This window comes from Gorilla gorilla, chromosome X, assembly GCF_029281585.2.
Source record: "Gorilla gorilla gorilla isolate KB3781 chromosome X, NHGRI_mGorGor1-v2.1_pri, whole genome shotgun sequence".
In the NCBI taxonomy this organism is placed as follows: domain Eukaryota; kingdom Metazoa; phylum Chordata; class Mammalia; order Primates; family Hominidae; genus Gorilla; species Gorilla gorilla.
The window spans coordinates 133668959-133693678 of record NC_073247.2 but is presented as its reverse complement, the minus strand read 5'-3'; the positions used below and the strand labels follow the sequence as shown (position 1 = coordinate 133693678).

At 35.3% G+C, this 24720-nt stretch overlaps 1 protein-coding gene across 1 annotated transcript; it reads left to right on the top strand.

The window, feature by feature from the left end:
• Window positions 1-232: 232 nt before the first annotated feature.
• Window positions 233-19692, top strand: LOC109024677 (ubiquitin-conjugating enzyme E2 variant 1). The gene is made up of 3 exons (XM_055375821.1): window positions 233-310; window positions 19004-19136; window positions 19526-19692. The coding sequence occupies exons 1-3, from the start codon at window positions 233-235 to the stop codon at window positions 19690-19692; spliced, it is 378 nt and encodes a 125-aa protein (XP_055231796.1).
• Window positions 19693-24720: the final 5028 nt, after the last annotated feature.

Here is a 24720-nt window from a genome sequence, read left to right as displayed (position 1 = left end):
TTTTAAAGCTTTATGACATATTCAAACAGAAGAGTATCATAAATATGTTAGCTCGATTTTGGTATTCAAAGTCAGGATGCCCCTAGACCTTCATTCAACTAGGATGTAAATGCCCAATTAGGAAGTTGTGTTCATACTTTAAATTTATTGTATTGGTTTTGCTCCTAACACTCCACGAGAAGATACTTCAATACCCAGCAAAGGGGAGTAGAGAGGGTTTTGTTCATGGATAATGCCATTTGGCAAAGGGATATCTCCTACAGCATCCAGTGCCTGTTTTGAAGGGGCAACATCTGGCTTAGGGCCCAAGGTAATATTCTGGACTCAATTATGTAAATTTATGCCACACGGCCCTAGATTAAATCACCAACATCATCTGAACTGGTTCATTTTATGTATTATTCCCTAGCATGGCCTTTGTTGTCTCACAGAGCTCCTACATAACTAACCAGCTCCATATTCTTTCCTCTCTTTGATTCTTCAAGGGAAAAAACCCACAGCAGTAAGTTGCATATATTTGTTCCCAAGCTTGTGATATGCCTGAAGGATTTCAAGTACTGTTCAGTTCTCTAGAAATCCAATTCACATACATAAAAATAAGATACAAAAGATCAGATCCCTTGATATATTAATCGAGTAGTGGTTTTACTTGTAATTACGCTTGCTGTAGAAAGGTCAGGGTTTGAAATGGTACAATAGATTGACCACTCCTCCACTCATACACTACTCATTTATAAGGTTTGTGTCAGAGAGGAAAAAAAAGGCCTGATACCTGTGTTCTCAGTGTCCTACATTCCATCTGACCTTGCCACTAAGGAATTATTCCTCAGGGGATACCCCCGCATCTGAGGCATGTCTAAATCAGGCACGAGGTGATGAGGCAAAGCCCCTGCTCTGGTCAATAGCTCTCTACATGCAGGAGTGGATAAACTATGGCTTTTGGGACAAAACCAGCCTGCTGTTTGTTTTTGTAAATAACATTTTATTGCAACACAGCCACACCTATCACTTTATATATTAACTGTAGCTGCTTTTCCATTGCAACAGCAGAATTTAGTAGCTTAACTAAGAATGCATATCCTGAAAAATTGAACATGTTTACTATCTGGCTATTTACAAAAAAAAATGTCAATTCCTGGTCTACAGCAATAACTGTCTTGGAGTCTACAAATGAACACACGTTAACCAATATAAACAAATGTTCATCAGGTGCCTTCTGTTCCCCTCCACCCTCCTGTTGCTCTCTCTCCATCTTCACTGAAGCACCCAAAAAGAAGATGCCGCATAAAATGTAATGTGGAGTTTTTATCTACAACCATCTGATTTTTGACAAACCTGACAAAAACAAGCAATGGGGAAAGGATTCTCTATTTAATAAAGGGTGTTGGGAAAACTGGCTAGATATATGCAGAAAACTGAAACTAGATCCTTCCCTTGCACCTTATACAAAAATTAACTCAAGATGAATTAAAGACTTAAACATAAGACCTAAAACCATAAAAACCCTAGAAGAAAACCTAGGCCATACCATTCAGGACACAGGCATGGGCAAAGACTTCATGACAAAAACACCAAAAGTAATGGCAACAAAAGCCAAAATTGACAAATGGGATCTAATTAAAGAGCTTCTGCACAGCAAAAGAAACTATCATCAGAGTGAACATGCAACCTACAGAATGGGAGAAAATTTTTGCAATCTATCCATCTGACAAAGGGTTAATATCCAGAATCTACAAACAACCTAAACAAATTTACAAGAAAAAAAAATCCCATCAAAAAGTAGGTGAAGGATATAAAGAGACACTTCTCAAAAGAAGACATTTATGCTGCCAACAAACGTATGAAAAAAAGCTCATCATCACTGGTCATTAAAGAAATGCAAATCAAAACCACAATGAGATACCATCTCATGCCAGTTAGAGTGGCAATCATTAAAAAGTCAGGAAACAACAGATGCTAGAGAGGATATGGAGAAATAGAAACACTTTTACACTCTTTGTGGGAGTGTAAATTAGTTCAACCATTGTAGAAGACAGTGTGGCGATTCCTCAAGGATCTAGAACCAGAACTACCATTTGACCCAGCCATCCCATTACTGGGTATATACCCAAAGGATTATAAATCATTCTACTATAAAGATACATGCACACGTATGTTTATTGTGGCACTATTCACAATAGCAAAGACTTGGAACCAAACCAAATGCCCATGAATGATAGACTGGATAAAGAAAATATGGCACATATACACCATGGAATACTATGCAGCCATATAAAAGGATGAGTTCATGTCCTTTGCAGGGACATGGATGAAGATGGAAACCCTCATTCTCAGCAAACTAATACAAGAACAGAAAACCAAACACCACACGTTCTCACTCATAAGTGGGAGCTGAACAATGAGAGCACATGGACACAGGAAGGGGAACATCACACACCTGGGCCTGTTCGGGAGTGGGGGGCTAGGGGAGGGATAGCCTTAGGAGAAATACCTAATGTAGGTGACAGGTTGATGGGTGCAGCAAACCACAATGGCATATGTATACCTCTGTAACAAACCTGCACATTCTGCACATGTACCCCAGAACTTAAAGTATAATTTAAAAAAAAATTGTAATGTGGAGTTTTTGAGGGAACATGTGATCTCAATAAGTGGAAGAAAGAATGAAATGCTAGAAAAACTTCAGAATATTGAGCACTTAGTTAGTAGGGCTGAATTGAAAGGAGGAAAAACTTAGGAGGTTTCAAGTAGCATAAGGGCACTTAGGATATTGGGAGAGAGGATTATTTGGAGCATGACAGGCTTCTAGTGCCTATTTTAAAGTTTTACTAGAAACTTCATGACTCATACACAGCATATATGAAGTTAAAAAACTTCTTATTTGGACCATGTATTTCTTCATGCATGCGTTCATTTATTCAATATAGTTTTGAGCCAGGCACTAGGTTAGGTGCTGAGAACACAACAGTGAATAATCAGTGCTGTTACTGTTTTAATGCTGGCTACAGATTAGTAAGAAAAACAGGAAATAGAAGAATAGTCACAAAACTATATAATTCTGATTAGCACCACACAGGAAAATAAAGGATATTCTAAGAGTGTATAATAAGAAATACTGATCAAGATTGGGAGCTTTAGGGTGGGATATCAATAAAAACAATATTGATTAAAAACATTTAAGCTGAGACCTGAAGGGCAGATAGCAGTTTATATGAAAATCACTTTCTCCTATCCCTATTCTTGCTTGGTTAGAATAAGACTGCTATAGGTAGGAATTGGGCATCTTCAAGGATCTGAAAGAAAACCAGATTTCTTAGGAAGAGTGAAAGAATCATTACATTAAGTATGTAAGTAGAATCCAAATCACATTGGATTTTGCAAGCTCTAGATTTTTATTCCAATGATACAACTTGTAAGCAGTAGAGCATCATGCTTTTATTTATAGCTTTCTTCTATCACTCCAGAAAGAAGGTAGAAAATAGACTGAAAAGAATGAGAGGCCAGGGTTTATATAGGCAGGAGACTTATGGGCTCTGGCAATGACTTCTGACTCTTCCCTTTCAATCATCTTTTCTTCTCTATAATCTGTACTCTTTTGCCTACTTTTTCTTCTTCCTGGACTTCCTCTCTTCCTCTCTAAATTGTCCACTGGCTTTGGATTTCAGCTCTCAAGCTTATGCTATTAGTTTTACTGCTTAGCAAACAAATGGGCTCTGGAAGACTGGCCTGGAAAGCTAAATACCACTTAAACTGTTGAAACATAAGTTGTATGCCAGGCTGTTTGTCTGCAAGAGTAAATACCTTCTGTTTGAAGGTTGGAGAACATTTGTACTACAGGTCTTGGCTCAGCAGGTGCCCAATACTAGGTTATTGACAGGCAATGGACTCTGCCTTGCCATACAAATGGAAAAATAACAGATAGGTTCAACTCAAGGACAAAAGATAAAGGCTGTGTGTGTGTGTGTACACCCGTTAGGCCTCCTCCTTCTTTCAACTGAATTATAACACTCAATCTCTTGTCCATCACTTAATACCCATACCCTGGGCTTTCTGAATTTATCCTCTCTTATTCTCCTTTTCTCCCTTTCTTATTTGTTGTTTGTTTCATAGCACTTCTCTTCTTAAGGAACATGCTTTATCACTAGCTAAATAATTTTGTTTTCAGCAAGCAGATGGAAAAGGAATCTGTTGGTACCAGAGTACTTCCAAGCTCACTATGTATGGAACTACCTACTTGGACTATATGAAAGCCTGACCTGTACAAACGTTTACAATTACAGACTGAAACACCACAGCCTACTATGATTGTATTAAAGTAGCCTGTAGGCCCCATATGTTATTGCTGCCCTTCACCAAAAGTGTAGCCTAGCTCTTGTGTCACAGTAACCATATCTTGAATGGTTGTGATGGAAATTTCCATTTAACAAAGATTTCTAAGATTTTAGTGATGCCCTACTTGTTTCGAGAAATATACATCTATAAAACTTTCTTTTTCTTCCACCTGGGAACCAAGGAGTAGGGTAACAGTGAACATTCTGTTAGGTCTAGGCCCTCCACATTTCTGTCCTGCTGTTTCTTACTTTACAAGATGTCTTTCCTTTTCTCTGCTTTGATGCTTGATGGTAAGTCCCATGGCCACAATGAGAAGGAAAATGAGTACACAACCACAAAACAACCTCTGCATTTTCCTGGAGCTTCTGAGGGATTTACAGTTGAGGTACTCAATTTGCAGGTGAGATATCCAGGTGCCTCTTAATGCAGCAGGTCCCCCAGTTGCTCTGGGTAATTTGATATCTCTCTGTTCTTGCTCTACTTGTGTTCTGATCTAGCCTGAACCTGGAGCTGTTGCTGATTCTACCTCTAGGTCCATGGCACTTCCATCACTCCTTTCGGCAATGAAGCCTACACTACTCTTTTGTCTGAACTTGCTTCTAAATTTTGGCCTTATTCCAGCTTGTTTCTCCCCTACCAGCTTCCTTTTTGTGTTACATATCTTGAACAGTGTCTGGCCTTTTTACTGTTCGACAGATACAGTTTCTTCTATTGAAGATTAGTATCTTCTTAAAGAGTAAGGCAGCATGTCATAGCCACACACTCCTAGGTAATGATGCTGGTCCTTAGAAAGATTAATGCCTAACATATGGGGTTTTATATATGAAATAAGCCAACCAAGTGAAAGTGTCTAGTAAGAAAATAGAGGGAAACAAATATTTTTCATCCCTTACTTTGGGAGCTGCTATGAGATTTCCATATATGATCTAATTTAAATCTCATGAGAACATTATTAGAAAGCTACAGTTAGCCCCATTTGAATGATAAAGACATGAGGTTAACAGAATCTAGAGGTAGCTCATCCAAGGTCCCAAGGCTATAAATGTGTCTGATACAATGTTCTGGCTCTTAACCATTACATTGTATTGTTTCTATGCCTATTAAAAATAGGAAAATGAAGAAATACTTGAAAAGGTAAAACCAGCCATTTTTACTTAAGAGAATCATGTAATTACAAGTGTTCAAAAGAGGCAATTTTGAACACTTAGCCCTCTGTATATGGTGTGCTGGCTATGGATTATCAAACAACTGGTTAGATAAGGCAAGAATAAAACTTCCTCTCAACAACTAAGATTCTATGATGCTGTATTTGGTAATGGTGATGTTTCACATGACAAATATTTATCCCTTTGCTGGACTGAGTAAGGGCACAAGCTAAATGGGGTTATAAATAATCAGCTTTATCTGTAATAAGTCTAGATTTAAAAACTAGATTTGTTTCTAAAGCTAAAATTTGGCCTCCTACTCCCTCACTACAAACCAATTTTTGAGATAACTGGCTTCTAGTAAAAGGTAGACATACTTTAGTAGTTCAGGTGAATAAATTAGAAAAATGACAAAATAGTAGCTGGGTTTGCAGGAGGAAGCCACCAGAACTGACAGTCCAAGACAGGAAAAAGAAGAGAGAGAGACCAAAGAGCTTTCAATAAGCTTGCCTTGTTTTTTCTACACATTTATTTTGTTTTTTGGATAAAACGCAATCCTTGAGAAGGAGAGTGTAGGAATGGAGAGAGAAACTGAAAATATTCTCCCCTAGGCTCCTCTCCGTAACTCCCTTCCTCAATCAAAGAGAAACAAAATCCCCTTTCTATGAACTCATAGGCACAAGAAAGATGAAAAAGAGTCCTCCTCCTAGGTAATTATAAAGATGTACTTTGTTGATGAGGCAGCAGAGTAGAAGTTAAACTTATATCTCTAGTTAAATTGTTAGGGCTTGAATCCTGGCCTTGATAATTGCTCTGTAACACTGAGCAAGTCATTTAATCTCTCTGTGCGTCAATTTGCTTAAACACAAAATGATAATTACAGGAAAGGATTTGGGAACATGATGACAATAGCAGCACAGGTTTTTAATCTCTAAATTCTCAGAAATAAACATAACAGCTAGATATCAAATTGAAAACTCATGCGTAACACTTGCAACAAAGTAGGTAACAAGATATTACCACGATCCCAAAATACAAGCATATGAGCATGATTGATACCAACATGGTAAGAACAGCATGATATCAAGAATTGTGCAGAATAAAGCAAAAGGAAACAACAGGGTATTTGATTAACCTAAGAACACATAGAAAAAAAAACGTTCACTAGAAATACAGCTAACTTGAACTGAGAATAGCAGCTGAAACTGGTTGGGAATAGAAGAAAGTAGATAAAGATATAATATAGATGATGTTAAGTAAAAACGATGTAGCCCTGAATTGGAATTGAAAGTACACATATGAACTCATGAGGTATTATCTCTGTCTAGCTACATATCTAACTATCTCCTCCAGCTCTATCCATGGAAAACACTAGAAACATTAAACAAGAAGCAATAAGCACTCTAGCATTCACATTGTGGACTTGAAACACCATGTTCCATCAAAAGAAAAGCATTTTAAATAATTGGCTGTTTCCAGGTCAGGCACATATTATCATATAAAATAGTGAGTATGCTACAAAGAACTATTAGGGTTGTGTTAAAAGAACTCACAGACTAATTTGAAGCCAAATTTATTAAACAAGTATGGGAAAGTGAGCCTCAAAAAGGATTACAGTAGGGGCATTATGACAGCAAAATGTCATTATTGGCAGCTCCAAGCTCTCGTTCCCCCACAGAAAAATATTTTTAAAAAATTTAAAAAGTAGAATTTATCAGATCTAACCTTGTCAGAACCCTGGAAAACAGTCAAAGATTTAGAACAACTAAGAAAACAGTGAATCAAGAAAAGGGCAATTTCATAACATAAAACTCTGTGGCATTTTTAGTAGCCCTTGGCATGCTCTCTCTACTATGGTAATAATCTTGAAGAAGGAAGCCTGCATTCCCAGTGTGTGAGACTGATTTCAGGATATAAAGGGAGCAGAACAGACTTCATTCACAAGTTATTGTATATGCCTGTTCTAACCTTCCTGGAGAATACTTGAGGAATAGACACAAGATAATCATACCTGTTTCCCTTAACTTAGAGGTCAGGCTGAAAAAATGACAGGCTTTGCAAAAACATTCTGCAAGCTAGAATATCCAAGAAAAATCTGGAGCAAAATATTATGGAAAAAACATACAATAGTCCACCTAAGTATATTCCACCCAAAAGGGGAGAGACCTTTGGGGAATCAGTACATTTAAAAGGACCTGTGTAATCAGAAGAATCAATATCATTAAAAAGACCATATTGCCCCCCAAAAATCTATAGATTCAATGTGATTGCTATCAAAATAACAACAACATTTTTCAAAGAATTAGGAAAACAATTCTGAAATTTATATGGAATCAAAAAAGAGCTTGAATAGCCGAAACAATCCTAAGCACAAAGAACAAAGCTGAAGGCATCGCATTACCTGACTTCAAATTATACTATAAGGCTATAGTAACCAAAATGAAGTGGCACTGATATAAAAATGGACACATAAATCTATGGAACAGAATAGACAACCCAGAAATAAAGCCACATACCTACAGCTAACTGATATTTGACAAAGTCTACAAAAACATACACTGAGGAAAAGACACCCCATTCAAGAAATGATGCCAGGAAAATTGGATTGACACATTCAGAAAAATGAAACTGGGCCCCCTATCTTTTACCATATACAAAAATGAACTCAAGGTGGATTAAAGACTTAAATATAATACCTGGAACTATAAAAATATTAGAAGAAAACCTAGGTAATACTCTTCTGGACATTAACTTTGGCAAATAATTCATGATTAAGACCTCAAAAGCAAATGAAACAAAACAAAAATAGGCAAATGTAACTTAATTAAACTAAAAAGCTTCTGCACAGCAAAGGAAATCATCAACAGAGTGAACAGACAAGCTGCAGAATTAGAGAAAATATTTGCAAACCATGCACCCATCAAAGCACTAATACCCAGAATCTACAGGGAACTCAAAATATCTCAACAACAACAACAAAAAACATCCAAGGAACCCCATTAAAAAGTGGGCAAAGGACATGAACAGACATTTTTCATAAGAAGAAATACAAATGGCCAAGAAGCATATGAAATAGTGCTCAACATCACTATTCATCAGAGAAGTGTAAATTAAAACCGCAATGAAATACCACGTTCTACCATTCAGAATGACTATTATTGAAAACCCAAAAAATAACAGATGTTGGTGAGGATACAGAGGAAAGGGAACCTTTATACTCTATTGTTGGGAATGTAAATTAGTATAAACTCTATGGAAAACAGTATGGAAATTTCTCAAAGAACTAAAAATTGAACTACCATTTGATCTCACTACTAAAAAGACCCACTTCTCTTCGTCTTTGTAGATTTGCTTTGTACAGAAGCACTCCCTCCAATAATCCCTGTACAATAATCCCACTACTGGATATCTACTCAAAAGAAAAAGAATCATTATATATTAAATATATGCACTGTTGTATGTTTATTGCAGCACTATTCACGATAGTAAAAATATAGAACTGATCTAAGTGATCATTAATTAATGATTGGATAAAGAAAATGTGATATATATATATAATGAAATACTACTCAACCATAAAAAAGAGTGATATGTCTTTTGCAGCAACGTGGATGGAACTAAAGGTCATTATTTTATGTGAAATAACTCAGGAACAGAAAGGCAAATACTGTATGTTCTCATTTATGACTGGGAGCTAAATAATGTGTATACACATGTATAGAAAGTGGAATAATAGACATGGGAGACTTGGAAGAGTGGGAGGATGGGAAAAAAATGAAGGTTGATAAGTTATTTAATGGATACGATGTACACTAGTTGGATAATGGTTATAGTAAAAGCCCAGACTTCACCATTAGGGAATATATCCATGTAACTAAACCACTCTTGTCTCCACTACATCTATAAAGAAAAATTTAAAATTAAAAAACATATATATAAAAGACCCATATATACAGGGAAATTTAGAAAGCCACATGCATGCAGAGAAAAAACCTGAGATGATGCTATGCTATCAACTAAGACTGATCCTTAAGGTCAGTTCAATAATGGTTAAATATGGAAGAAGTGCTTTTGTACAAAGCAAATCTACAAAGACTAATAGAAGTGAGTCTTTTTAGTCTGTTTCTTGTTCTTTGGATCTTTTTAGCTCTTGGCATTCAAGGAACTATCTGTCAAATGTTAAGAAAACACATACATAAGGAAGTAACTTACACATAGCAATGAATATAGAATTTACAAAATAGTTTGGGAAAGTCACTAAACAAAAGGACTACTAGCCTTCCACAACAACAACAAAACAAAACAGTAAACCCTGGGGAAGGGGGATAATCTGATTTCCAGAGTTACCACATTATAATATTCAAATGTTCAGCATTTAACCCCCACCCCCGCCCCCCCAAAAAAACCAAAGGTATACAAACAGACAGTGAAGTATGGCCTATTTAAAGAAATAAAATAAAGAAACTATACCTGAGGAAGTCTAGACATTGAACTTACTAGAAAATTGCTTTAAAACAACTGTCTTAAATATATTCAAAGAGCTAAAGGAAACATAGGCAAAGAACTAAAGAAAATAGGGGAAACAATATATAACAAAGTGAAAATATAATAAAGGGATAGAAATTATGAAAAAAACAAATTCTGGAGCTGAAAATTATGAAAACTAAAATAAAAAATTCATGAGAGTGGTTCAACAGCAAACTGGAGCAGACAGAAGAAAGAATAAGTGAATTTGAAGATAGTACAGTTAAAATTATTGACTCCAAGGAGAAAGATAAAAGAACAAAGTAATGTGAACCAAGCTTAAAGAGTCTTGTGGAACACCATGAAGTGGAGCAACATATACAGTTTAGAAGTTCCAGAAGGAGAAAAGAGAAAGACAGGAAGAAATAATATTATGAATAAATAACGGCTAAAAACTTCCCAAATTTCATGAGATATGAATCTATGAAGCTAAGGTAAATAAACTTCAAGTAGCATGAACTCGAAGAGACCCACATTACCATATTATAATCAAACTGGTGAAAGACAAACAGAGAATCGTAAATACAGCAGGAGAGAAGTGAAACATCACATACAAGGGATTACCAACATGATAAGCACCATATTTCTCATGTAAAACTGTGGAAGCCCCAAAAAACAACTGTCAACCAAGAATTCTATAACTGTCAAAACTATCCTTCAAAAACAAAAGAGAAATGAAGACTTTCCCTGATTTTAAAAGCTTGAAGTAACTTCATACCACTAGAAAGACTCTAAAAGAAATACTAAAGGGATTCCTTCAGCAGAATACACTACAACTCAACAACAACAACAACAATTCTCTGTTTAAAAATGGGCAAATTATTTGAATAGACATTTCTCCAAAGAAGATATTTGACTGGCCAATAAGGACATGAAAAGATGCCCAAGAACACTAATTATTAATAAAATGCAAATCAAAACCAAAATATAATACAAATTCACACCCATTAGAGTGGTTATTACCCAAAACAAAAGAGAAAATGACAAATATTGACAGGATGTGGAAAAACTGAAACTCTTGTTGGTGGGGATGTGCAATTGTGCAGCTACTGTGGGAAACATTATGGTGGTTCCTCAAAAAATTAAGCATAGAATTATCTTATGATCCAGTGACTCTACATTTAGGTATATATACAAAAGATTTAAAAGCAGGAACTTGAACAAATATTTATACACCAATGTTCATAGCAGCATTATTCACAATAGCCAAAATCTGGAAACAGCCTGAATGTCTATTGATGAATGAATAGATTTTTTAAATGTGATATATACACACAATATAATATTATTTTGTCTAAAAAATAAATTATAATATACACTACAATATGGGTAAAACTTCAACACATTATGTTAAATGAAATTAGGCAGGCACAAAAAGACAAATATTGTATAATTCCACTTATACGAGTTTCCTAGAATATTAAATTCACAGAGACACAAAGGAGAATAGTGGTTACCAGCAATTGTTGGTAGTGGGGAATAGAGAATTATTTAATGGGTACAGATTTTTAGTTTGGGGTAATGACAGTTCTGGAGATGGATAGTGATGACAGTCGCACAACAATGTGAATGTTCTTAATATCACCAAATTGTACACTTGAAAACAGTTAAAATAGTAGATTTTATGTTATATGTATTCTACCAGAATAAAAATTTAAATAGATACATAGACAGATAGATAATAGATAGACACATAGATAGATAGATAGATAGATAGATAGATAGATAGATAACAGACAACAAAAGATAAATAAGAGGGTATGATAGAAATGACAAGTAAGCCAAGGGTCAGAAAGTTCAAGCCCACATTTGAGAACATTCAGGAAAGCACTTTAAAATGATGTATATGTAACCAAGTTTATACCCTATTCTTTCCTACTTTCTTATTAAATTATCTATGAATATATAGAAAAAGTAAAAAAAATTCATAATAATGAAAAAACACTGAAAATGAATTATCAGAATTTGGAAGGAAGGTGTACTAAATAAAAGATCCAAGGAGTTGAACAAAGGTTAACAACCAGTGGCTGAAACATGAGTTTCTACTTGAAACGGCAAACTCGGGCTTAAAGTTGATAAGGTGCTTTGAGTCAGGCAATAGGCACCGAAACAAATATCCAAGGTCAGTTAGGATATTTATATCTAGTCCTCCACTACTCAAGTACCAATCTTGAGTAAGGCAAAATATGATGCACAGGCCACACACCTAGTACCTCTCCTTGGCAGTATGGTCTTCACAACTATAATGACGTACATCAAATAAGAAATGTGAAGAGCACAGGTAGTAGTGAAGACTTGTAGATACAATTTTTCATTTTTATGTTTGTGTTTTTCCTATCCCAGTGTCAGAAAATAAGTGGTAGAAAATTGCAGAGCTGCACAATGTAAATGTATCTGTTACTTCAGAAGTTGAATTAGGAAACAACCACACAAATCTTTCTCCCGGTTTAAAGTCCAAGGATAGGGATGCCATGTTTTTTTTTATTTTGTGTGCATTAGCTTGTTTATTTTAACTACTTTAAAAATGAGAAAATGTTGTGAAATGGTTGTATGAAGTGGTATACCTATCTCTCAATTGTAATAACTGCTTCTGAGCCAGGTATTTGCTCTTTTAGAAGAGAGTTTAAGTTTTATTTATTGGTATTTATGATTCAGACTATCTGGCAGTCTTCTCCCTGTGGCCACTAAGTAGGTCCAAGGAGAGAAAAGAGAAAACATTTACAAGCAGCCCATGGAAAAGTGCTAAAGATTGTCTATGCTTTGATTCTTCAATACAATTTTAAAAAGAAACAGTCTTTTAGGCTCAAGCTTATGGCATCACAGAGAAAATATTTAATGAGCCAGGCATGGTGGCATGTACCTGTAGTGCTGGCTACTTAGGAAATTGAGGCAGAAGGATCACCTGAGCCCAGGAGTTTGAGGCGGTAGTGTCCTATGATTGTGCTTGTGAATAGCCACTGCACTCCAACCTGGACGACATACTGAGACCCTGTCTCTTTAAAATAATGTTTAAGTATAATAAAAAAAAAACAGAGAAACAGAAAGATATAGGTAACAAAAACAATACAAGGAGATGCAAATGTGCCAATGGTTAAAAAGAACAGAAATCCAAAAAAAACAAAAACTGACATAAATGTGTGATATGAAGAAAATCTATTATTGTGTTTTTACCCTGCATTCTTCAAAGTTAAGAATGAGTATAAAACAAACAAAGTATAAATCAGTAAATAAGCATGGAAAATGGAAATTGAAACTATAAAGTTTAGGTGTCCTAAAGAGGGAACAAAACCATTCGAAATGAATAACTAAATATCAGAAATGAAATTCTCTGGATCTAAGGAAACAATGCTTAAGAATAGGAAGAAAAATGTCAACTTTTGTTCTGGATAAATTAATAGAAAAAATAGGCCTGTATGTAGACATAAACTAGTAAAATTTTGGATTTAAATATACATAAAACATCCTAATATATTCAAGCAAATAAAATTGGGTTACTCTTCCAGATATACCAACCTGATTTTTACTCCTTTCTTAAAATAATGGCATAAGAAGATACATATTTTAACAAAAAAATGTATTTTCAAACCATTACCCTTGACCATTCTATGTTGTTGCCCCAAAACAGAACACATTAACTGAAGTACGCACAAATCTGCTGTGGAAATTGGGCAAATATGCTTTATAGATGGCACAAATAACAAGAAATTTATCTTTGAAATAAGTAAAGTTGGCCTTACCAAAAAATTTGAGCTTTCATCTACTCAAACCTTTGCCCTGAAAAAACAGTGTGGGATCACAAGAATTATTCTGTTCTTGGAAAAACCACTAATAACTCCAATAATAAGAAGATGTGAGTTTTGGTATTTTATAAGTTGGAGAACATGTTGCTGGGACCTTTTTAGCCTCACACAAACTGATTAGAAACAGCTACACCAAGAACTTTAAGGACAAATATGGCCACAACAAATACAAATCATTTGCTATCTCCCTAGAATAGCTGTTTCTTGAAATAGTAGATAACTTCCCTAACCTGTAGAACTGTTTTTATTTTCTGTTTTATTTGTTTGCTTTATGACCTTCTTTAACTTCATCCTCAGTATTGTATTATGAAAGAATTCCAGTATTCAGAAAAGATTGAAGAATTTTGCAGTGCACAACTGTATATCTGCCTAAATTATACAATTACCATTTTACTATTTTTTTTAATTTTCAAACTTAAGGTATACTTTAAATATAGTAAAATGTATCCTTTTTGGCACTTAGTTATGCCAGCTTTGTCAAACACCTTCAGTTATATAATACCCGCCACAATCAAGAAATAGAACTTTATTTTATCCTTTAAATTCCCCCATACCCATTTGTATTCTATCCCCATCCCCCCACTCTCAGATCCTAGCAATCATTGGTCTGTTTTCTATCTTGAGGGTTACCAAATTTAACAAAGAAAAACACATGTTTTCGAGAATACTTATACTATTTTAAATAATTTATCTGAAATTCAAATTTAACAGAGTATTCTATATTTTATTCAGCAGCCTTTCCGTACTTATCATTTTGGTGCCCTATTAAAAAAAATATGCGGCCAAACCCAAACTTCAAATACGTTTGTTCCTGTGTCTTCTTCCATAAGATTTATCGTTTTCTATTTTACTATTAGGGCTATAGTCCAATTTTAATTTTGCAGAAGGCATGAGATTTATGTTAAGGTTCCTTTTTTCTTTTTTTGAATGGAAATGTCTAATTGTTTCAGCATATTTTCTTTAAAATATTATTATTTCTCCATTTAATTGCCTTTGCACCTTTGTCAGAAATCAAATGGTCATATCTCTGTGGGTCTAATTCTGATCTCTCTGTTCTGTTCCCTTGATCTTTTTTTTTTTTTTAATCAATGCCACACTGTTTTGATTACTTCAGCTTTAGAGAAAGTTTTGAAATTATGTATTGTTCAAAATGTTTGAACATTTCTAGTACATTTGCCTTTTCATATGAATTGTAGGGTTAGTATTTTTTAAATTTTTGAACAGAGATCCTGTAGGGATTTTGATTGACATTAATTTGACTCTATAGGTTTATTTGGAGGAGAGTTTCCATCTTCATCACAATTAGTCTTTGAGTTAATGAATAAAGTATATCTCCTCATTTATTGGGTCTTTAGAATCATTTTTAATATATCAGCAATAGCATATATAACTAAAATTAGATATATTACCAACTATACAAAATAAAATAATCATTAGAGAATAATATGAACAATTGTACCCCAAAAATTAGGTAGACTAGATGAAATAGAAAACTTAGAAATGAAGAACTTACCTAAACTGACTCAATAAAAAGCAGAAAAACTCAACAGGTCTTTAACAATATATATATTGAATCAGTAATTAAAAACCTATGAAAAATTTAAAAAACAAATGACACAAATTCTTCTCAAACTCTTGCAAAATATAGAGCAGAAACCACTTCCTAACTCATTATATGAGGTTAGCCTTGCCTTGATTCCAAAGCCAGAAAAAGATATCAGAACAAAATAAATTTACAGACAAATATTTCTTATGAAGTTAAATGCAAAAATTCTCAAGAAAATACTAACAAATGGATTCCAACAGCATATTTAAAGGATTATACACCATTACCAAATGGGATTTAACCCAGGAATACAAGGGTAGTTCAACATGAGTAAATCAATCAATGTAATATACTACATTAGTAGAACAAAAGGAAAAAAAAACACATGATCTTCTCCTTGGTGCACAAAAGGCATTTGACGCAATCCAATATACTATCAAGACAAAAGCACACATAAACTAGGACGTGGGTAGTGATGACGGTTATGCAACATTGTGAATATAATTAATACCACTGAATTGAATTGTACACATAAAATGATTAAAATTACATAACTCAAGATGTCACAACTGAAAATTTAAAACAAACATTACAATGAATTAAAACGATTAAATACGTTAAATCCATGAGTACATATTTATATTCGAAGATAAGTGACTTGTTCAACTTTGGAGCTTCACCCCTATTTTATGTTGAAATAGGTAAATAAAGGAAAAGATGAAGCATTTATCCTGCCACTTCTATATGAATTTTACCCCTCCATAATGAATTAGGAGATGAAGTGATGCATCTGTTTATAAGCAAACAAGTGATAGTAGAATTAGAACTTTTGCCATTTTCAATCGTAATGAATTACTCAGTCTAGACAGTCCGCATTAGTAGCTGCAGCATCACAAATAGAGAACCAAATGTCATGTTCTTTATGATTAAAAAACACAACACCACCTACAGTTTTACTAAAAAGATCAAAACTGAGTCTAACCTGAGCTAGACTTCAGGTCCAGCCTCCAATTTGCAGAAAAGACTAAAGACAGAAAAATGTGCTTAATTACATCATGAGTACACAGTATATTCTTCAGATCCTCCACCAAATAAGTTTTAATAAAAGCAAAGGTTTAGAGGAAAAACATATTGATTAAATAAAATTTATAAAAATGTTTCATAAAAATTGATAACTCTAAATAAATATAAGGAAGCTGCTACTATAAAAGTAAGATAGGTGTTATTTTAGAGGGAGAGGGGAGAAGTTTTTGAAGGGACAGCAAAATTGGAAGGATTTATGGGGTTGGTGGTATGATTCTGTTTCCTAACTTGGGTTGGGTACACAGGAGTGTGACTTATAATAAGTCACTATACTATATATACCTTCAGTGGATTTTCATAATTCATTTCATTTTGCAATAACATATTACAAATAAATTATTTACAGAGAGAAATATATTCACAACATTTTTGAAGTGGCAATATTAATGGTACTACCTTAAGGGAGGAAGTTGTAAGAGTTAAGTGAGAGTATATATAAAGCACTTTGATATGACTGGCATGTATAGAATTCTATTATTATTATGGCACATCTTATTTATTATTCCAAAATTAATAGTTAAGTCTATATATAGTTATATTACCAATTTAAACACATTTGCTACCTCATAATTAGCACAACCATAGAGGTAATATATTCATCCTTATATTAAGCTATAAAATATATACTGTATATAAATACATAATGTATATACTGTATATGTACTGTATATAAAATAACAGTACATATTTTGCACATATTTGGGCAAAAGCTAGGGACATGACTAGCTTTTGCCCAAATATGGGCAAAATATGTACTTTTAAAGTACAGTCATATACCACTTAATGATGGGGATATGTTCTGAGATATCTGTCCTCAGGCAATTTGGTTGTTGTGCAAACATCATAGAGTATATTTTACAACCTAGATGGTATAGCCTACTCTACACCTAGGCTATATAATATAGCCAATTGCTCCTAGGCTAAAAAAGAGTGCAACATGTTACTGTTCTGAATATGGTAGGCAATTATAACGCAATAGTAAGTGTTCGTGTATTTAAAAACATCTAAACATAGAAAAGGTACAGCAAAAATATGCAATAAAAGATTTTTAAAAGTACACCTATATAGAGCACTTACTGTATAATAGGGCTTGCAAGATTGGTAGCTGCTGTAGGTAAGTTGTTGAGTGGTTAGTGACTTTGTGAAGGCCTGCACTGTACACTTAGGCTACACTAAATCTATAAAAGAATGTTTTTCTTCCTTCAATCTTAGGTTAATTGTAACTTTTTTCCTTTATAAACATTTTTTTGAGACAAGGTTTTACTCTGTCATCCAGGCTGGAGTGCAGTAGTGTGATCGTGGCTTACAGCAGCCTCTACTTCCCAGGTCAAGTGATCCTCCCACCTCACCCACAGGAGTAGCTGGAACTACAGTCCCAAACCACCATGACCAGCTAATTTTTAATTTTTTCGTAGAGACAAGGTTTCACTATGTTTCCCAGGCTGGTCTCGAACTCCCGAACTCAAGCCATTCACCTGCCTCAGCCTCCCAAAGTGCTGGGATAAGAGGTGTGAGCCACTGTGCCCAGCCTATAAATTTTTTAACTCTTTTATATTAACAATTAACTAAAATACAAACACATTATACACCTGTACAAAATACATTCTTTCATTAATCTTATTTTATAAGCTTTTTCTATTTTTAGGTTTTTTTTTCAACTTCCTAAAAGTTTTGTTAAAAAGTAGGACATAAACACACATTAGCCAAGGCCTACACAGAGTCAGGATCGTCAGTATTATTGTCTTCCACCTCCACATCTTGTCCCACTGGAAGGTCTTCAAGGGCCATAACACACATGGAGCTGTCATCTCCTATGACAGCAATGTCTTCTTCTGGAATAACTCCTGAAGAACCTGCCTGAGGCTGTTTTACAGTTAACTTTTTTTTTTAAATAAGTAGAAGGAGTACACTCTAAAATAATGTTTAAAATTATAGTAAATGCAGGCTGGGCACTGCGGCTTACGCCTGTAATCCCAGCACTTTAGGAGGCCAAGGCAGGCAGATCATTTGAGGTCAGGAGTTCGAGACTAGCCTAGGCAACATGGAAAAACCCCATCTCTACTAAAAGTGCAAAAATTAGCTGGGCATGGTAGCTAATACCTGTAGTCCCAGCTACTCAGGAGGCTGAGACAGGAGAATCATTTGAACCTGGGAAGTGAACAGGTTCAAACTTTTCAGTGAGCAGAGATTGAACCACTGCACTCTAGCCTGGGTGACAGAGCAAGAATGTCTCAAAAAAAAACAAAATATAGTAAATACATAAACCAGTAACATAATTATTTATCATCATTATCAAGTATTAATATTATTTACTATACATACTTGTATAATATGTGTTCTATTTTTATACAACTGGCAGCACAGTAGGTTTTTTACACCATCATCACCACTTGTGAGTAAAGCGTTGTGCTACAACTTTAGGACAACTATGACTGACATCACTAGGCAATAAGAATTTTTAAGCCCCATCATAATCCTATGGGATCACTGTGATATATGCCATCTGTCATTGACTGACGCCTCATTATGCAGCACATGTCTTTATCTGTTTTGCGATAATAATGGTGAGTTAGGACAGCAATGCAAGATGGCAGCCACCACGGGCTCAGAATGTTTATGAAAACCAAATATACAGCGTTAAAATAAAATATGGATCTAAATCATTCCCTTTTGTAAAATTTGTAACAAAATTTAATATGAATGGAGTCAGTAGTTCTTTTTTTTTAATTTCAATAGGTTTTTGCAAAACAGGTGATGTTTGGTTACATGAATAAGTTCTTTAGTGGTGATTCCTGAGATTTCGGTGCACCCATCACCTGAGCAGTGTACACTGTACCCAGTATGTAATCTTTTATCCCTCACCTCACTCCCACCCTTTCCTCGAAGTCCCCAAAGTCCATCGTATTATTCTTTTGCCTTTGATCCTCATAGCTTAGCTCCCACTTATGAGTGACAACATACAATCTTTGATTTTCCATTCCTGAGTCACTTCACTTAGAATAATGGTCTCCAATTCCATCGAGGTTACTGCAAATGCTATTATTTTGTTCTTTTCATGATTGAGTAATACATATATATATATATATATCTCACAATCAATAGTTCTAATGGAGTAGTGGACCCAAGAGCCATATCAATGCTATCAAAATGGCAAAATTCATGTTGTATTAAAGTTTTCCTGCAAGAGCTGTGGCACCTAATGATGTCTAAAGAAAATATGAAACTCCCTCAGCCAACTGAAGGTCTGTGTTACGGCAATTAATCAAAAATAAAAGAACACAGAGCTTTCTCCTTCCCCCCACCTTTCAATTAAGGAGTCTTCATTTTCCACAGTAGTAAATTTTCTAGATATGTCTTGTAGACCTCAAAGTACTGGAAAGGGAATTCCTATTCAAAGGAAATTTACCTTAAGATACTGTAAGTGACACTAAATTTTTGTTCATTTCAAATACATAAGTTGTTCTATAACAAATCATCTTGTCAAGTGTAACCACTGTCCACGTAGTTGAACTTCTGGAATGAATACAGTATATTTAAATTGTTCCCATCATAACTAGCGGGACACATCTAACTCAACTGTGAAAAGACATATTACACAATCACGTTGTTGCTAATTACATGGCCTGAGATCTCTGCCTTTTCTTGCTAGCCCTCACCCCTGCTTCTCACCTTCCCTGCAACAGCCCTCTAGCCTGGGGCTTTGTTAGATTAGATTAGATGTGAAGGTTTCAGGTCACAGCCTGTGGGACTAATGGTGGGTGTGTGGGGTGCTTTAGATGCATCCCTGCTTTCTTCCTTTAAGTCTTAAATGATGCCCCCTCCAAGCTATATGTCCTGTCCCCTACATTCCTTCACTTCCACTCTTGGCCAAAGCATAGATTGTAACCCCTCTGATCCCCTCCAAGATTGGCCATCAATGAGTAATTTAGTGCTTTCCCCATATCTTTTCTTCCCCACCTTTATGGAGAAGTGCTGCTTTTTTCTCCCTCTTCCTCAAGTTCCTTTTTGTACCATCACTACACAGTGCTTTCCATGACACTTCCTTGCTTTGACCAGAAGCCATCAGGTAAGGTTGCAAAGACTCTCTAACTGCTCTGGTTACGTTTTGGAACTGCATTTATTCACTCTCCATCAGCCTAAGAAATGCATATTGAGTCTTCAGCTCTACCACCCTCTGCTGTCATCATCAGCTGATGGGTTTTTTTAGCTCAGGTTTTGATAAGGTGAAAATTACAGTCACCAAGTTTATTCAGAACTCTCAGCTGTCAGAGTCCTTGGTGGTTAAACTTGGAAAAAGGCCACATGAAGATATGTGTAAGCACACATGATCCCTCTGAATTATTTTCTTTTTCTGTAATTGCTTTTGCTTCTAAAAATTGGATAAGTATTAAACAGGACTTTCTTTTGGTCATCCTTGCAGTCCATTGTGGCCTAGTCTGGAATCTGACAACTGGAACAAAAAGAACTTTAAATTTGGCGCATACTTTGGTTTTGGTGCTGCTGCCTCACGAGCTCCTCAGCAGGGGTTTAACAAATAACTTGGTGTGCCCAGCAGATCATTGTTGGTGGGCTTGACTTCCCGGCAAATTGTTGTATTTCTCCACTTTCTGTTTAGGACTACTAAATGCTGAAATATGGACGAGTACAGAAATAAAAGTAATTCATTGTGTAAAAAATAAATAGTGGTGACTTGGAAAATTAATTCAATTTTAATTATAAAGCAAGTGACACCGAGCAAGGTACTTTGCCATTTACAAACTGTGTAAAATTTTGTGTGCAAGACATAACTATTCTGTTAAGCCACTGAAATTTGGGGGACATATAGCAGAATTGTCTTAACTGAGACATGTAAGCAAGTTATTTAACATCTTTGTGTGTCAGTTTACTCCTATAAAATGGTTAATAATCCTTACCTCATAGGGCTATTTTAAAAATTAAAATAATCTGTTCAAGAGTATTGAACAATGCCTAGCACCTAAGGCTCTCACTGTTATTAATGACCTTCTGGCTGTTTTTGTCAGAATTGGCTCAAGGACTGGGCACTTCTAATACTTTTATTGGTGGAAAATTCTCAGAACTGCAGCTGATTGGGATTGGGGCAGACAAAGACTGGCACACCTGGGTTTTGGTCACCTTGTTATATTGCTTAATTTTTCTCTGTGCTGACCGCACATTCAAAAACACCTCAACCCTTTTCCTTTCCTGCTCTACTCCTTAATTATGTGTGCTGCTCAGTAATTTACGGGTTTTTTTTCCCCAGTTAACCACAGGAGTCCTGTCATGTGCAAAGTAGATCCTTCTAGAAGCAATTCAGAAGTTAATAATTCCAATAATATTAACCTGTGAGAATGCACTGTTTGACTGAGGCTGTGTGGCTATTCCCTTAAATGTCACTTGCTGCTTGCAATATGCTGGGAAGGATGCTTTGTTATAACTTGGCCTGCTTTCTGTGCTTTCTTTGTGGTCCTGTAGGTGAAATAGGTCATACTCTCAAAGTGATTAATTATGGCTAAAATGAAGAATTGTATCTTTGTAGACTGAACTCCTAGAAAATGGAAATATGAGGACATTGTCCTCTCTGGATGAAGTTGCTTATATTTAAAACTTTTTAAACTGTGTATCCCTGAAAAAAATAATTGAGTTTCACAAGCTATGAACTGGAGAGTCACGTGGCTTTTCCATTTTGAAAACAAACAAAGGTTAAGAGGAGTGCCAAGAAGTAAATACTCCAAATTCTATTACTATGCGGTTTCAAAGGGCATGACTAAGGTTCACCTTGACATCCATCTGGAGTTGAGGAGGCTTTTGTATAGGTTAACGTTCCAGGGGTTCAAAATGTGACTTTCAAAATAGTCCCTGTCCTAGCTAGGCATGGTGGCATGTGCCTGTAATCCCAGCTACTCGGGAGGCTGAGGTGGGAGGATTACTCAAGCTTAGGAGTTCAAGACCAGCCTGGGAAGCATAGTAAGACCCCATCTCAACAACAACAAAATAATAATAATTGGCTCTTCCTGTTGTAAATTGCAAGAAGCACAGGTAGCAGATATCAGAGGAGGGTTCTAATACAGTCTTCTCCTCCATTACTAGCTGTGTACTCTTGAACAGGTCACTCATAATTCTCAGTATAAAACAATTCCACAGACATGTATTGAACCCTAACTGTGCCAGACATTATGTCAGGTGTTGTTAAAGTGACAAAGATAAATTAGATATGGTCCACTTCTTTCTTCTATTACACAAGTAAGGAGATGGAAGCCATTGGACTACAAGATTTCCAAATTCCTTCTCAATCCAGAAAAGCTTTGGTTCAACCAAGCCCTATGATTCATATATATTTCATTATTATACATTTCAAACTGAGTATTTTCAGGTTGCAGAAGTTTGGATGGGTTTTCTTATTTTTCCCAATGATGTGTCACTTCTGAAATTCCAAGGGAAAGGCATCAGATACAGCCTTTTTTCAAATTTGGGCTGCTATAGGCACCTTTCCTTCTCTACAGTATTTCAGCTGAAACATAGGATGAATGGCTTATTTCAGTCCCAAATCCAAAAGGCCATCTTTTGTCTTAATAAGGTTATTGTAGTTAAGGTGGTTCACTACCTTCTTAAAACCTATGAGACTTTACTAACAAGGACTTCTTGCTAAGGTGACAGTCAGTGATGTGCCGAGTGGAAGAATAGGTTAACCTGCTGTGAAATTCCTTAATTTAGGTGCTTCAATATGCAAAAAAAAAAAAAAAAAAAAAAAAAAAAAAAAGTATGCTACAGCAACCTCAACAGAAAAATAGAAGAGAGAACATTTTCCCACATACTCTGGACTCTGAGAGGAGTAAAAGGAGAGGCTAAAATAAGCAGGTTTTATGTTACTAAGGGAGAAAGTGAAGCTTGAGGTTTGGGAATACTTGATAAAAAATCAAATAGTATTTGTGAAAGGCAAGAAGACACAAGGTCAGCTAATGGCTGGGTTCATCCATCCTCTCTCTATTGAGTAGGCCTCTTTCCCAGGGAAGATCCCAACTATATCCTAAATATCTCAAGAGCTGATATCACAGTAACTGAAATATGAGGATGTTGATGATGATGATGTTTGCTCATCTCTTAAATGGAGAATCATAATAATGGTACCTATTTCATAGGATTGTTGTGAGGATAAAACGAGTTAATATGTGAAAGTGTTCTTGGAATACAATAGCAGTATACTTATTTGTGCAGAAAAAAAAAAAAAAAGAATGCCACCAGTTACAAACTGAAGTAGACTACTCTTTTCATGGTTTTATTCTGACAGTGTTTGTCACACACATTTGCATATGCATATACCTGTGCAGACTTTACAGTATGGTTGAATTGATGAGAGTATAGATGCGCTTGAGTGTACATGGGTGGGCTTAATGTATATATGCATTTATGGGAGGGAATATATGTGTGTACTCGGTATCAGCATTACATTGTACTTGGAAATGATTAAATATTGCATTGAATAGTTTTGTTTAATTTTCCTGATTCATTAAAATTGTTTTCACTCTCTTTTCCTATACATCCAGATGCCATCTATTTGACCGCTTCCACTCCTCTTTCTAATGCCCTTCCCAATATGCTAATATTCTTATCCTTTTGTATAACACTAAAGCATTTGCCATAAAAGAGACTGCCTGTCCTATTTTCCATGTACTAAATTTTAAAAAACTTCTGAAAGTAGCTGGCTTCCTGGTTGATTATTCTCACTAGCACAATGTCCTGAAGACCTCTTTCAACTGTGCTGGACTGATGCATAGAAAATACAGACTTTCAATACCTCTTCCTGCCTGCTAATGTAGTTATTTACCAGACTTGAAAATACTTTCTCTGTTTATCAGGATGTCAAATGGGGTCCAGACAGAAATCTAATAAGCATTTCCACTGTCTTGGAATTTATACATGACAATGAAACTCTAAGTCCAAATGAAAATTGGGGCATCCATAATAATTATGTGTAAGTTAGTTTCCCCCGACCCCATCAGTACAAAGATAACATGTCAAAGTTCCGCCAACCCAAGGAAACATCAGATTATTTTAGGCGACTTAAAAGAAGGATAGAAATTTTCTTTTTACCTTGGCCATTACTGACTTATTTAATCTGTATGGGTTTTTTTTTGTTTTCTAAATAATGTAGCTACATTGTAACAGAGGGCTTCAATGTTTTTGCTTGTTTTGTTTGTTCTTAAGCCCTTCAAGATTCATGGGACCATGATGAACTGTTAGAGTTTCTTACCTCTCCCTCAAGTAATACCACTTGGGATTGGATACATCAGGT